The sequence below is a fragment of the Rhipicephalus microplus genome, chromosome 10 (assembly GCF_043290135.1).
Source record: "Rhipicephalus microplus isolate Deutch F79 chromosome 10, USDA_Rmic, whole genome shotgun sequence".
NCBI lineage: Eukaryota > Metazoa > Arthropoda > Arachnida > Ixodida > Ixodidae > Rhipicephalus > Rhipicephalus microplus.
In genome coordinates, this window is record NC_134709.1 from 95153884 (window position 1) to 95170643 (window position 16760).

A 16760-nucleotide genomic window follows, 5' to 3' on the forward strand; every position below is an offset into this window, starting at 1 on the left:
TCCTCCACCTCAAATCGCTGCTGATTCCTGATGTATCACAAAGCAAACTGTAGTATTGTATACTAAGGGCATGTAAATGATAATTGAGGGTGATAAAAACGAAAAGAAGGATGCGAGAGTGTAAAACGTACTATACGCATGTAGGGTGCTCGCAGTGAAAACTATGTATGGCGTAGACTTACCATCTATTAAAAGTAATTCGCCTTTTTAGAGAGCCAGTTTACTACTCATACTAAACATTCATAATATGCACTGACTGTTTTTCGTAAATGCATTCACGTTGACACTTTGCGACACATCTCCATCCCGACGAGTGGCATCTTTAATTAATTATTGATTGATGATTAAACATGCAGTTGTGGTCATTGATGTCTGTGTTAACTGTAGTAGTGAACGGTGAGAGCAGAACCGAAGAAAGCGGTGTCACAGCCAGAAGAGCGTGATGCCAAACTTCCGCTAAGGTCACCTACTTCCGGCATATTGGAGTTATGGAACGCCACTGCCCGATTAGATGGAAACGCACCACGCGTTCTGTTCTCTCGTCAGCCAGCCACGAATTCTCGCGTGGCGAGCGTAAGCAAAGAACGCGAAGTTACATTCAGGTGGAACGCGTTGCTCAATTCATTGCAGAACTATTTTAGGGGCGAAGCTGCTTATGCCGTAGGTTGTTCCCTCCTTTGTAGTAGTAGCACGGCTGCTGGATGAAGATAGCAGTAGTAGCACTAGTATGTTGCCACCTTTAGTTCATGAGTTGCTCAATACTTGACGTTGTGTGCATATTTCTTTCAATATAATATACCTAGATGGCGTTAGTGGTTTTCACAGAATATCCACGGAGTGAATGATGATGAGCGGGGTGAAGTGTTCGTCCATCTGTCTTGTGTCCATTCATTCATGCGTCCATCCGTCTGTTCGCCCGTCTGTCCATCCGTCTCTGCTTCCGTACACCTGTCCATCCGTGAGTCCGTGCTTCTATCCGACAGTCTGCCGGTCTATCCCGCTGTCCTCCTGCGTGTCCATCCGTAATTGCTTCTGTCTGTCCATTCGTCCATGCTACCGTCCGTACGTCCGTGAGTTCGTCCGCGCATCTGTGTTTCGATTCGTCCGTCTGTGCGTCTGTCTATCTGTCCGTCCATGCTTGTGTCCTGGCATCCGGGCGCTGGAAGGATGGACGAACGCTTCGCCCCACTCATCATCATTCACTCCATAGATATGCTGTTATTTCTTTTTTGTTATGGATGGATGGATGCTATGAGAAACGCTGACGCTTTCGGTAAAGTCACCACTTGGCAGTGTGTTAAGGCACTTAGAAAATTCCACTCACCTCTACAGAAAGTGACATAAAGAAACTGACAGATTCTCAATAAAGAAGGATGTAAGGTAGAGAGACATGATCTCTCATGTGCTATTCACCGCATGTTAGGAGGAAGTTTTCAGGACTCTATATTGGGAACATTTAGGGATTAGTGTTAATGGGGAGTACCTTAGTAACTTGCGATTCGCTGATGACATTGCCTTGTTGAGTAACTCAGGGGACGAATTACAGCTCAATACTATAGAGCTAGACACGGAAAGCAAAAAAGTAAGGCTGTGAAAACTAATATGCTCAAAACTAAAGTTATCTGCTATAATCTCGGCAGAAAAAAGCACTTTGGGATACGTGGAGAGACGCTGGAAGTTGTAATGGAATATGTCTACTTAGGAGACGTGGTAACCGCGGAGCCGAACCATGAGAGTTAATTACCTAGAATGATAAGGATTGGGTGGATCTCACTCAAATCATGATCTCAAATCATGAATCGTGATCTGCCGATAAGACTCAAGAGGAAAGTATATAACAGCTGCAGTATATAACAGCTGAAAGTATATATAGGGAGCAGAAACGTGGAGGCTTACAAACAGAGTTCACAATGAATTGAGGATGACGCAGTGAGCAATAGAAAGGAAAATGATAGGTGTAACCTCAAGAGACAAGAAGAGAGCCGAGTGGGTCAGGGAACAAACCGGGGTTAAGGATATCATAGTTTAAATAAGGAAGAAGAAATGGGCATAGGCTGGGCATGCAGCGCGTAGGCAGGATAACCGCTGGTCATTAAGGGTAACCGACTGGATTCCCAGAGAATGCGAACGCACGAAAGGAAATTAGAAAATTCGGTGAGCCGAGGAGATATAAAAGTTCGCAGGTATAGCGTGGCAACTAAAAGCACGAGACCTATTTGATTGGCGGATCATGGGAGAGGCCTTTGCCCTGCAGTGGACGTAGTCAAGCTGATGATGATGATGATGAATAAAAATTCACCGTATACGACGGACGCATAGAAATTGAGCGTTGAAGGAACTGATCGTGGATCGCACAGTCGTGATGCATTATAACCCTTTACTAAGAGTAATATGACAGGGCATTGGCAGATTGAAAGTGTGTGTTTTCAAAGCTTCCAAAGTATGTGACCGGAGTGCAGAGAATATCATGCCCAGCAGCTGTTGTCGCCAACTGAGAGGTCGTAAGTTCGATTCCCGTTGATGAAACTTTTGTCTTCTAATCGTGCTCTTTTTAGAACGCCATTTCCGTGCCGGACGTATGTTCCTTGAAGTATTAGTGGACCCCGGCATAAAACATATTCGTGCTAAAAGTGCACAGGGTAAAGTACAGCACATTCATGGATGGCGTTGCATAGCAACGCCGCGAGTGGTATAGACTAGCAAGCGGGTGGAAGAAAACTAAAGCAGAGGAGAGAGGTGTGCGTGAAGACGAGAAAAAGGAAAAAAGGCCGGAGTGGCACTTTGAAGCAAACGAATGTTTCCCTTCCCATCATAGACGCCGAAGTGGCTGCCCGTTTCGAACGCTAGCGCCTGCTTGCCCGTTAACGGGAGCTTCTTTAAAGAGACACTTAAGGCAAACAACAAGCCGATGCTGAAATAGCCATGCGGAAACCTTGTAGTGCTACTTTTATGCCAAGCAAGCACTTTTTTCGAAATAAAATCATGTTTTAGTGCATGGCCCGCATCGCGTTAGCACACTTCAAATTACCCGCCTCAAGTGGTATACTACACGTGTCACTGTTGCCGTTTATAACGTTGTCCGGCTTCACTGCGCGGCCGCCGACCCTAATAGCAGCAGGCCGAAAGTAGCGGGAGCTACAACAGCAACAACAGCCATTGAACAATTTCCTGGCATGGCCTCCGAAATAGCAGGCGTGCTTGGTTAAACTCGGCCCCACTAAATGGCACGACCTGTCCAGTTTAAACAGGCGAAAATTGAAGTTCTGAACCACTAGCGCCATTCCATGTAGTAACTTCCGGCGGTTCTTTTCTCCCTGAATCAAACAGAAACGAACAAGCTGCATTTTATTACATCTCTCAATTCGCGGAAGGTTTTTATATAGTAGGGCTGTTTTGAGTACGAGTGATTATTTGAAGGCGGTAAGTATGACGTTATTGGGATCATTTGGCGAATAGCCTACTCGTGGCGCATGTGTTCTCATGCATTGACGTTAATTTCTCGGTATGTATGGAACTGCTGTTGATATTATCTTCGTTTTAGACGTTGTCATACATTGAGATTTCACTCTGACGTAAGTTCTTATTTAACTATTGTGTGTCTTTAAGGGCTACCCACTTCATTCAGCTGCTACATGCAGTGACACTGCATACATTTTTTTTATACTAAACGACGCGATTGGTGATTGCTTTCTTAGTCGCCGCTAGCAAACTAAATGTTCTCTGAAGAGAGCCTCGGTACCAGCAGTGCTAGAATCCAGCTGCACTTAAATTTCGCGTTAAGCACTTTCGTAATAATTAGTTAACCTGTTATAAATAACAGATTTTCAACATTTACATCTATTTGCAGTAGGCTTAACCCGACTTCGGCACATCACCATCTCAGTTTTTTCTGTAATGTGGAGGGGATATAGATAAATTGTTCAAAACTAATCCGCAGCTAAGCGCGCTTTCGCCTCAATCACAGGACACATTGTCGTTTGATACATTAAGATTTTTCAGAATAGCAGTGTGCTATGCATTACGGTACGTTATGTACGAGATTGTTTCGTGTTTGTCATTATGGCGCTTCCGGAGGTACCACGCAATACGTAAATATAGTCATTGCGCCTGCAGGCTGCATGCGGTTCACCGGAGCCAACGGAAATATATTCGTTTCCTATTTCTCACGTGATTCGCGATGCATAAACTCCATTTAAATACGATGGAATTGAAAATGTCTTACCTTTTATTTTTGGGGATAAGAATCGAAAATATTCAGCTTCTCCGAATAAACTGAAAGAAAATGTAAAATGTAGAATGAGGTTATAGACAGCGCAAGCACGAAAAGTTATCATTGTTTCTCCTGAAAGGTAACTGAGTGGTAGCAGTAACATGTAGTGAAAGTACGCTATGTATAATTTCTAGTTCTATTCAAAACACCCTTGAAAGTAGATGCACCCAATTACTTAAATACCTTATTACTTAAATACCTCCCAGGCACAGGAACAATAAACTTGTGTGTGTGTGTGTGTGTGTGTGCGCATGTGTGTGTGTGCGCATGTGTGTGTGTGCGTGCGTGCGTGCGTGCGTGTGTGTGTGTGTGTGTGTGTGTGTGTGTGTGTGTGTGTGTGTTTAAATGGACTCCAAGAGCCATAACTAACTCCGCGATTTTACCTGAGCAAGTGCAGCAGCTGGAAGCTGGATACTAGTAAGAATTGCCACTTTGATTCTAACATTTGCACACAAGTCTCGAGTGAACACCTAACATCATTTAATTGGTCCAATCGCCGCAGGTGAAACAAAACATGGCGAGATTGCACGCATGAGGAATGCCCAAGCTGTAGCATTTAGCACTGAGTGGTTTAGTCAAATGATATTGAAAGCTGTGTAGTGGATGAGGAGGGGTTCTATCATTATCGGGATTGGGCTAGTGCGTTCGGTTAAAGGGGTTTTCTTTGCGGAGCTTCACCATAAGGAGGGTAGCTCGTGTCTTTTTTTTGCATTTTCGTGCCATGAAACGTAAAAGAAAGGGCATAAGGTGAAAATGAAAGGCATTTTTTAATTCTCTACTACATCTGAAGCCTGAAGAAATTTCATGATACTGCCATTGGCTAAAGCTGATGCATGTGTTTAAATTATCCTCCTGATCCAGATCGCGAAGTTTCATATTTGGGCAACACACGAACTTCATTGAACGAAAGTTTTGTTACGTCTCAACGCGGATGCCTAGTTTTCCTCTAGGCACTGGCGGCCAGTGGCTTCCTTATATATCCACACTGGAGGGGAACATGGAGCCCATATTTGAGAAGTCGAGTAACGTATGCAGAGCCATCCCACGAGTCATCACCAGATTCGAGTCTCTTGTATTTGTGGTGCCCATCAGCAGGGTAGTGTACGCTATTTAAGGAATTTCGATTCACAAGTGAGGCTTCAAAACAGACCAGTAAGGAAGTAGATGACACAGCTGACGTCGATCACTTGCAAGCTTACTTTTTGAAAGCAGACGTTTATATCTATTAGACTATTCGAAAAAACGTCTCAGCAAAATATCGAGTAACAAACACACCAGTCACTCAGTAGTCTAGCTTGGAGTGAATGAGGTAACGGGTAGGATAGCACAATTAAAAATACTTTTTCTGTCTATGTCATCAGCATGCGCTCAATGCGCCTTCAGTTTCAATTACGTAGTACACGAGCTAGACGAGTAGGTCTTAGGAAAAGAAGTTGAAAATACTAGAGGAATTAGAACTAACTTCTAAACTGCATAAATGACAATCCAAAAAAGTAATACCAAAGGGAACTGCAACATTTAAAAACTTCGACCACACGTTTATAGCTCTCCTAAGTGTTCAGTATCCGCGACTCTAACGGCAAAGTAAATTCAACAGGTCAAGTGTGCGCAATGAAAAATATTTCTAGAATTGAAAAGCTCAAAGCTTTTTAGAATTCCAAATGAAGTTCACTGATAGTAAAGATTAGTTCATGTCAGAATTGATGGATTAACGTGGTATACTGCCCACCTATAGTCTTTGGTACAAGCGCCCGGCAGAAGCAAATCAAGGATGTTTTATTAAACGAAAATAAATATACGGAAGACCACAAGAAAACAAAGACTGCACCATGTATGGCTAATGTTCTTGGAATGGCGAACTCAAAGCTTGGTAGCAAATGTGGCACGAGTTTCAACAAACAGAAAAAAACAATGGCGACCTGGCCTGTCTTTAGGGACACTCCTTTAAACTATAGCATGGCAAGGGTGCACCCAAATTCCAACCCTGTTGCCTCTTCTGGGCTTCGACCAGCTCACACCCGTAAGCACTTGGGACAGACTTCAATAACGTGGAGTTTGCCCACCTATGTCTCTTTAACTCATCCAGAAATTCGGAAATGTTATCGCTGGTAAATGTCGTCCCGTGTGTTCCGTTGAGTATGCATGCGGAGCGAATGTCAAAGATGTGGACAAAATTCTCAAAGCAGCCAGCTTACGTTCTGGGTAGCAAGAAAATTGCGTACTATGTCTAGCTTCAAACTGTCATCGACGACAATCGAAATTTCTTACTTTTCTGAAGTAACACGATATCGTGTCGAGGCTTCGAAGTCGTATCTCTTTTCATGAGACGCTTCGAAGGTTACCGTTTGTGCCGAAGTATTCCAAGACGATATCCGCAAATCATGAAGAGCGCTCTTGCACACAGAAGATGCCTAAAGAAGAAACGAAAGTACATGAAGAGACCATTTGTTTACATTCCTTTACGTATTCAATAGCCGTAGGAGACAAGGAGCTGCGTTTATACTGCACTTTCATTTCACTGTCCATGACTAGTGTCGGTATCCACTGCTACGTAATCGCATAGATTCCTCGTGACATGATTATATTGAACAACCTCCTAGCGTGTTGAGAGAAATATATTATAGAGAAAATGTGGTTACGCGAAGAGACGCCGATGAGAGGCCGCACAAAAGCGTATTCACATGGGAGCATTCAGGCACTTCACCCTGAGACAACAACATGAAATTCTCCAAATCACCGTCATCTTCAACGTAGTTCTCATTTCGTGGCGTTCCGTAAGAATAGTTTACTTTTATTTTGTTTCTGCCTCTGAATCATGCTCAACATAAAAAAACGTTTCAATACTTTTTGTTGTGGAAACAAATTGATTTTTATTACTCTCTGAGCATATTGGAAAATGAGAACTTGAGGTTGCCTCGGCGAAGAACTCAGAAAGAATTAGTATTCATCAAAACCTTAGTCATCGTTGGAGTGAATGAGCGAATGGAACAACTCTATTTGGACCACAACAGGAGCAAGTCAAGTCAGCGTCATCTGGCAAGGCCCACTAGGAAACCTAGTCACTCTCGCGCGGGTGCTCTCAACGGCCAGCATCTAAGAGAACAACTCTTGGCTTCAAAATACAATGAACAGGATGGCATAGGCAACGATGTAAAAAAAAATGCAAACTCTGAGTCTTGCTTGCATTATTGAAGCCACACTTTTTTGCTGGACAATTCTAGTAAGGCTGGACTGCTTAACAAGGAGATAAATAAGCTGAGAACATTTTAAAATAATGGAGCAGCCATTGCTTAAGCATAAGAGAGATATTGAATTGAAGTTTATTTGTCCTGAAATTCTTACAGGATCGGGAGCAGAGGCTAAAGGCTATATAGCCTGACATGGGGCCTCTGCTCCTAAATACAGTTTGGCACACAGGCCGCTCAATCTGTCGCATATGTTTTCAGAAATAAATATATAACACAACAAATACCACACAGAAATAAATAGAAACAAATAAACAAGAAACAAGAAACAAATAAACCATAACACAACAAAACTTAGCATGGTCTTGTTACACAATTTTAGGAAAAACATTAGAAAATCACTATCGTTATTATTGTTGATGTTTGACCTATAATTATAGGCCTAAGGAACAATATCAAATCTGTGGATCATTTGAGCAAGCGCATTTTTGTCGCCTCAATAAAGGCATTGACAGTGGGCTGAGCAGTATGGTATCACTAAGTGCGCAAAAAATGATTTGAACAGTTTTCTACGAAATCACTTTAACCAAAAGAGCCTGTTTGGTCCCGGTGTTTATATTATCTCCATAAAAGAAAATGAGATGGCTTTTTCAGCGCTAAATCTGAGCACTTGATGGGACTGGTGATTAACTATTGCGTAATATGTAGGAGTATAGCAACCAAATAACTTACAAACAAATATATAAAAGTGAGTACAACTACAGCCATTTTTTTTTCATGCGGACGTCATGATAGCCTTGACTTATGACCAGGTTGGTATCACAGTGCAGCGATGCCTGTAAATAAATATTTGAACGCGTTTGGCGTAGACATCCGTCACCTACCGTAGTGTAGTAGTTGGTCCCATAGACATGCGTGTCAGTGCTCATAAGACATGATGAGTTGCAATGTACACTGTAAAAAACACATGGAAAAACATATGAGAACAGTGCTCCCCGTTTACATCCACAGGATTTAACCCATAGAGCCCACAGGAGGACGAAGACCATGGTAGAGTTCGAAAGCTGCAGCATCGGACTCGTAATTCTGTGGTTCCAGGTTTGCTTGCTGCCGGCGCCAAGTTGTCTTTCGTTAACTTTATTATTTTCCCATTTGCGATAACATATCTATAAATATCGTTAACCATTTTTTTTTGTTGGCTCTATCGTCACTTGGTTCTAATTATGTTTTTGAAAATGCCAGTATAATTCATAGCAGCAGATGATTACTTAGTGAAAAGTTAGAGGCCCTATGTAAATGTTTTTGCGGCAATGGGGCTTATATTTTTAGGCGAAGGGAGAAAAGTGATAACCCGTAAACTTTGAGCAGCGTCGTGCACCCGCTATCAAAGAAGCGATGAAATGGTGTTTTACATTGTACGATGTACTCCCCATCCAAGCGTTTTTTCACATTAACTGGTGTTCTGCTTGACGCGTGTAACCCCAATGGGTGGCTGTGTGAACAAGTCATATCGATCGCAGATATCCGACATATACTTATTTCAAAGAAAGCAGAATTAGGTGATCTTTTCCATGCTTCTTTATTTTCAAAAATTAGCAAACACTAAACTAAGCGTGCATACGATGTTGCACAAAGAACGATATCCAAACAAGCGACCCTGATAATTAGTTTAGGTGTGTCCGCTCTCGTGAACACTGAATTCCCGTATGAGCTCGAGGTGGTTTTTTTTCTCTTGTTGGGACTTCACAATCAGCCGGCCTGCCCGCTTGCTTGCCCGCCGAGAAGCCAGCTATGCCTTGATGCTCTGGATATCGCCTCTTTAACTTGGTATATGTATGATTGTGGAAGCGCAAGAGCATTTAATATATAATATATAGATATTACTGTCTGATCCTGAAAGCTTGCCTCAAAGGACCTGGACCAACAACGACGTCTCATAGCCAGGGCCAAGCAGGCAGCGAAGGCAAGATGGTTTTTGGAATGAGGAGACTTCCAACCTAGAGCAGAAGTGGAACCTGCACCACTATACCATTTCAAAAAACAAATGTTTATTCCTCCTCCTGTCTGGTACCGACATGAATGAAGTGAAAATCATGCCTCGTGCGTCGTAAAACGCATTTCTGCGTTCAGGCTTGTGGAGAACATATATCCACACACCGGTAGTCAGGGTATACGGTACTGTACTAATAGGAAAAAATAATTTCGCTCTTTAGTGTCCCTTTACGCTAACCACTGCATGTCAGCTGAAACTCTGGCCCCGTCACTTTAAGGCCGCTGTGAATGTGACGTTCCACCTCACGGTGCTCAGCAGTGTATATGTACCGCGCAATTTGCAGATGTGTCGCAGCTCACGGAATATGTGCGAATGTAATTCGGACAGCAATTCGACACTCACGTGCAGGGCTTCTCGTAGACGCAAATACCGTTCAATAAGTCGTCAGCCGTGGTCCGGCAGTCTATAGTTGTCCTTCTTGAGCCTGCGAGTATATCAAAAGTCAGTACCGATGTTTCCGATGCTTCAACGTGGTTCATTTGAAGCGAGCAACAAAGAAGTTTCACGTGCCACATTAATGCCCCCGGTCATTATTGATCCACCGTGCCGTCTGAGCTGGATCTCGGCTGTTTTGAAATAGTGCCACATGTGTGCAACCACCCACAAGTGAAGCTCAGAAGAACGTGATTACTCCTTTCGCACCTATTATAGTTCTAGAATTCTAATGCATACCGGCCTCTATTCCACCATGTACACATTGGTGTATTTCTCAAAAAATAGTGAGATAACTTGACCACCATCGGAACTTCACTGTATGGCAGATGATAGTTAATTATTCATTTTTGTTGCGTAAAAGCGTCTTCTCGAAGTAGGTGTATGCGGATGCTTGCGCAATACACCATGTGCAAGTTAATCAGTTTCGCTTGTTATTTTTCTCAAAAGGTCCCAATAATACTTCTTTAAAGGGCCAGTAAACAGGCTCCGACTTTTTTTTACCCCCCCCCCCCCATAAAAGCTCGGCAATTCGTAAGTTAGACGGCAGCGATCACGTTTTCTGAATATTACAGCGCTGCGCGCCACGCAGAGCCTCTATTTCGCAAAAACGATACCCGCGCATCTTTCCTACGCCCGACTGACCCTCTTGCATGTGCAGTGACGTCAACTCAGCGATCGGCAACGTGACGTAGCACGCAGCTCACCGATTGGTCTAAGTCAGGTGTGAAAAAACAGTAGTGAAGTCAGCGTCAGTTCCCGTTCTCACCCACAGCTACGAAACTGCCCCTTGTTTGTTGCCACTGTGATGAAAGAACCAGGCTCGCAGTTGTGGCCTGCAAGTGTACACTCCTCGCTCAACTACAGCGCGTGTGCACACGTACGAATGTACTTCGCCCTTGACTTGAGCAACATAGGTAAAAAGCGTTGCTCTGTCGTCGGCTGCAAATCGAGCGACTGGGCAGCGGAGAAATAGCGGCACCGGGTGCCTCACGATGGGGCCCTGCGCGCTGAATGGAGGAAGAAAATCACCGATGACGTCAATCGCTGACGTGTGTCACGTTGCCGAAGTGGGCGGAGTCACGACGATGGGCTACGCCTTGCCTTTCATGAAAGAGAGATGGAGGGCGAGGCCGCGCGAAAATTTGAAACCAGCTTATACCGATGTTCTAATTCCTGTAACTTCCTTAATATAGCACGTATTCGCAAAACTTTTGCGGCAGCATGTTCGCTAAGAAAAACTGCACATATCTCTCTTTTTAAAAAATATTTGACCTCAGGGCTGTTTACTGGCCAGAAACACTTCCGCTCAGTAGTGGAGGCTGCGATCAGACAGCGGGAGAAATTGCGAAACCGTGCGGCTTCGCTAGTGCACCACTCGTAATGCCAAAACCATGAGCTCTGAGTTTGCGTGACGGCACGTTTTTCTGCGAGCGTCTCACTCACCATGTGTTCCAGTAAAAAAAAAAATGTAATGAGCCTCGCACACCCGGCAGCCACGACAGGGCGAGTTTACCGAGACGTCCGGCGGCTGCGAAGGTCGTGGTAGAAAGGAAACTAGTATCCTTCCTTATAAGAACCATCCCGAATAATGGGATGGGTTTTGTCACTGAATCATATGGTGTTTGTTTTGTAGCTGATAGTTTTATTATTTACCGCGCGCAGATATTTATGAGGTAAAAAAAACTCAAGCAAGGGTAACTTATGTGTTATAAGAAGCCAGTTTTCGTGTTATTCTATAATGATTCATGTAAAACTAACCGCACTCATCTTCAAAGTCCAAGAATATTGAAAGAATATTTCAAACATTTGCTATCAAAATTTTTTATCAAATGTATGTCGCTTCCCGAGTTGCGATAATGTACTAAATGTATTTCAACGTGTGCATAAGGGTTTAATGTTCGAGCCAACTTCCAGTTTGATTCCACCTCCTTAATTGTATGAGATTGTGTGAAATGTGTACATGCACTTTCCGCACAAGGCTACGCTCTTTCTTTTGTCTTAAAAAACTTGAAATTCGATAATTATATGCATAGCTATCGTAAAAATTTACACTGCAAAACCAGAAATTCTCAAGAACGAGATAATAAGGATGGCTGTTACCTTCATCTTACTTTATTTGAGGCTGCGCCAGCAAATACATGCAGACAACACATAAGCGCAGAAGGTCAAAAAAATTGTCACAAAGATGTTATCGGTATAGAAAAAAATTGTCAAGATACAGTGAGCTCTCCATTGCGTGAACTTCGAAAGCCTCAAGAAAATAGTTTCCAAAAGAGAAACTTCATACAACTCAATATTCACTACAATATTGTTACGGTGCATCATCGACAGGAGCAAGCGTGGCACTTTGCGAAGATGAAGAAGACGCCTGTGCGTTAGGCGCGTGCGCGACAGGCAACTCAGACATCCCGTGACTGCAAAGAATGGCCCCGGAAAAAGCTACACTACCACTTATTATTTAGCTGATACACTGCAATGATTCAACTTTCAGGAGAATTTCATATAACGATTCCACCTCAGATATTAAACAAATTCTATTATTTCTCTCCTCCCCCCTTTTTTTCTTTTTTTACATTGCGCCAAAATAATTTCACAGTCAAAACACAGTAATCATATTTCCCTAGTCTTGAAAAACCCAAAGGTACTGACTTGCAATAACCACCGGCTTCTTGGCCAATCCCCCTTAGTGGGTGAGAGCCACAAAAGAAAGGAACAAGCAAGCAAGCAAGCAAGCAAGCAACTCAGACATCTTGTTCGGCTGCCGATTCTCGGTGGACGCTATCCTATAGGCCTAAACCTCGCCCCGTCACATTTGGTGGACGTGCTGGGTAACCGCCTCACAACGGAACTTCGCAGCGGCCGTCGTTTGAAGGGTTATTCCACAACGATGACGGAAAGTACGGCGTCTGCATCTGCACCTGGTGTTCCTGCGGCCGGAGATGATGCGGTAACTACATCTCGTTCTGTGACCACAACCTTCGTGCTCGAACCCCCGCGGGATCCTGGTACATTCAGTGGTTCCGACGATCCAGATGAAGTTGACGTTGAAGATTGGCTGGCAGAGTACGAACGTGTGAGTACTCGATACCGATGGGGCCCCACTCTTATGCTGGTGAACCTGTTATTCTATCTTAGGGGAACCTCCAAATCGTGGTATTAGACTCGTGAAACAGAACGTGGGAGTTAAGCAATGTGCAGGGAGAAAATGTTGGACCTGTTCGGAAAGCCAATTGGAAGAAAAATGGCCGCGAACAAAATGCTCGCGTCTCGGGCGCAGACCTCGACCGAGTCTTACGTCTCCTATGTAGAAGATGTGTTATCGTTGTGTCGCAAAGCCAATGCCGAGATGCCGGAGGCTGACAAGGTCGGACATATTCTTAAGGGGATTGCGGATGACGCATTCAACCTCCTCATCTGCAAAAATTTTTCTACAGTGGACGCCATTATAAAAGAATGTCGGCGCTTTCAGCAAGCGAAGAGCCAGCGCATTAACAGCGTGTTTACCCGCCTTCCGAATACGGCTGCAACGTCGTCTTGCGAAGACCGTGCAAGAAAGAACACAACCGATCTCTAGATTCATCTGATTAGGTGACCCGAATTGCACGGCGCGAACTTGAAGCCATTGCCTCTGCTCCGGCTCACACCGCTGCAAGTGACACGACCCCACTCACTGCTAACATGGTTCAAGCCATCGTCCGCCAAGAATTCGCCAGCATAGGTATTCCCTCGGTGTGCGCTTTGCCCAGCCCGCAGCGAGCTCCATGGCATCCACCCTCGTCCTATCACAAGCAGCAGTTTACGGCTCGATCTCGCGACCCTGCTGCGTGGAGAACCGTCGACAATCGACCAATTCATTTTCATTGCCACCGTATCGGTCATGTCGTCCGTTACTGCAATTACCGCTGGTCCTCACCACCTTGTACTTGATCTCAACCTCACTACCGACAGGACAGCACCCGCTTCGCATCTGCCGCGCAGCCTTCTCCGCCAAACAACTACAGAAGTTTCAACAGCCGATCTCCGTCACCGCATGGTCGTCAGTCACGTTCGCCTCCAGGACGTTGCCAGTCGTCTCGCTCACCGCAGACTCGCTGGCCGTCGTCCCTATTCAACCCCGCTCCTGCCTACCCGGAAAACTAAACGGTGCAGCGCCCGGAGGTTACGCTGCATTTTCGACTTCCTCCACATATCCTCTTTTGACGCTTCCGACGAGACAAAGTTTGTTAGACGTAAACGTTGACGGTGTGACTATTTCTGCCCTTATAGATACTGGAGCACACATTTCTGTAATGAGCGCAAACCTTTGCCGACGCCTACATAAAGTGCTCACGCCTGCCGCTTCCCGCACACTTCGTGTCGCTGATGGGAGGACCCCTGACGTTCAAGGGATGCGCACGGCCCATGTGTCGATTGCCGGTCATCCTAGTTTAGTTCAGTTTGCCATCATTGAAATGTGTCCTCATGACCTAATACTTAGTTTAGACTTCCTGTCACGTCATTCTGCGCTCATTGATTGTGCCACTGGTGCTCTTTAACTTGAACTGCCGCAGCTTGCCGATTTTCCAGCTGACTATTCTCTTCGTTTATACTCTTGTCACCACGTTCGCTTGCCTCCGCAAGCTGCTACATATGTCACTTTGTCGTGCTCACGTCATGTGCCCGATGGTGACTACCTCGTCACTCCTATAGTCGACGCACTGATGGCCCGAGACGTCGCCCTTGCTCACACTGTTGTCGCCGTCGCTAATAATACAGTGGTTATACCACTGCTCAACGTGAGTCTCTTGACTCAAGTTATTCCGCAAGACATGTCTTTGGCCACCCTATCTCCACTTGACAGCTGCAACGTTACTGGTTTGGACACCGATACGACATCCCCCGTCTTGGCCGCAATTACACTCTGCCTGCAGATGCCATTAACAAGATGATTGCTCCCGACCTCACTGCAGTGCAAGCTGCCTGCCTCCGTAGTCTGCTAACATCATATAGAGACGTTTTCGACTTTGACCACCGCCCTCTCAGCCAAACAACTGCAGTGACTCACCGGATCAACACTGGTGATGCCAGTTCTATACGGCAGCGTCCATATTGCGTATCTCACAAGGAACGCCAAGTAATTCAGAATGAAGTGGACAAAATGATTATTAAAGACGTGATAGAACCATCATCCAGCCCCTGGGCCTCCCCAGTCATGCTCGTTGAGAAGGATGGCAGCTGGCGCTTTTGCGTGGATTATCGCCATTTAAACAAAGTGACCCACAAAGATGTCTACCCTTTGCCTCGGATTTATGACGCCCTCGATTGTCTCTATGGTGCCCAATACTTTTCGTCTATCGACCTTCGGTCCGGCTATTGGTAAATTTCCGTCGACCCCATGGATCGTGAAAAAACCGCTTTCGTTACGCCCGATGGCCTCCACCACTTCAAAGTCATGCCGTTTGGACTGTGAAATGCGCCGGCAACTTTCGAGCGCATGATGGACTCCCTTCTCCGAGGATATAAGTGGTCCATCTGCTTATGTTACTTGGACGATGTCATCGTCTTTTCACCTACCTTTGACAGCCATATAACACGTCTGTCAGCCGTTCTGGATGTTTTTCTAAGAGCTGCTCTCCAGCTCAATTCTGCAAAATGTCATTTCGGACGTCGCCAAATCACCATACTCGGCCACCTTGTCAGTGCCGATGGTTTTCAACCAGATCCCGAAAAGGTGCGAGGACTACAACAATTTACTGAACCACGCTCAACCAAGGACGTCCGAAGTTTTGTAGGGCTATGTTTCTATTTTCGTCGATTTGTCCGCAACTTCGCCGACATCGCTCGACTGCTTACTGATCTCTTAAAGAAGGACGTTCCCTTCGCATGGGGCATAGAGCAAGCGGACGCCTTTTCGGCTCTTATCCATCTGCTGACTGTGCCACCAATACTGGCCCATTTCGACCCTGCATCACCTACAGAGCTTCGGACCGATGCCAGTGGCCATGGAATTTGAGCGTTCCTTGGCTAACGACAGCACGGGAAGGACCGCGTGATTGCTTACGCCAGTCGTCTTCTTTCACCTGCCGAACGGAAGTTCTCCATCACTGAGCGTAAATGCCTAGCTTTAGTGTGGGCCGTGGCGAAATTCAGGCCTTACCTGTATGGCCGAACTTTTTCCGTTGTTACGGACCATCACGCTCTTTGCTGGCTGTCATTGCTAAAGGACCGATCTGGACGTCTTGGTCGCTGGGCGCTCCGTCTGCAAGAATACTCGTTCATGGTCCACTACAAGTCGGGACGCCTGCACACAGACGCAGACTGTCACGTAATCCGGTTGAAACGCCCGACTTGACAGACCTTGATTCAGACCCCTGCGTTCTCTCCATCCACGCTTTGGGTGATATCTCCACCGAACAACGACTTGACCCGTCGTTACTCTCCATCATCGAGCGTCTGACCTCTGCTCCAACAGACCCTTCCGTTCGCCGGTTCGAACTGCACGACAACATTCTGTACCATCGCAGCTCCAACGCTGATGGCCCGGAATTACTACTCGTGCTTCCCCATTACCTGCGTACCAGCGTTCTCGAACAACTACATGACGTACCTACAGCCGGTCACCTAGGCGTCTCTCGTACCTATTATCGTGTGCGACGTTGCTTTTTCTGGCCCGGACTGTATCGTTCTGTGGTTCGCTACGTCACTGCTTGCGACCGCTACCAACGCCGCAAGCGCCCCTCTGTTACCGTCTGGCCTCCTACAGCCCATTGACATACCGACGGGACCATTCTTCCGTGTTGGCCTTGACCTGTTGGACCCATTTCCTACGTCCACCTCC

At 45.5% G+C, this 16760-nt stretch overlaps 1 protein-coding gene across 2 annotated transcripts in view; it reads right to left on the bottom strand.

Annotated features, from left to right (window-relative positions):
• The window catches only part of LOC119181596 (receptor-type tyrosine-protein phosphatase T), a 224056-nt gene that overhangs the window by 197085 nt on the left and 10211 nt on the right, over positions 1 to 16760 (bottom strand). For both annotated transcript variants that reach the window (XM_075875913.1, XM_075875912.1), the window contains exons 2-5: positions 9851 to 9932; positions 8340 to 8409; positions 6539 to 6681; positions 4223 to 4272 (exon numbers count right to left, since the gene is read on the bottom strand). In XM_075875913.1, coding sequence (XP_075732028.1) covers positions 4223 to 4272; positions 6539 to 6681; positions 8340 to 8409; positions 9851 to 9932 — 345 coding nt within the window. The remainder of the gene's footprint in view (positions 1 to 4222; positions 4273 to 6538; positions 6682 to 8339; positions 8410 to 9850; positions 9933 to 16760) is intronic.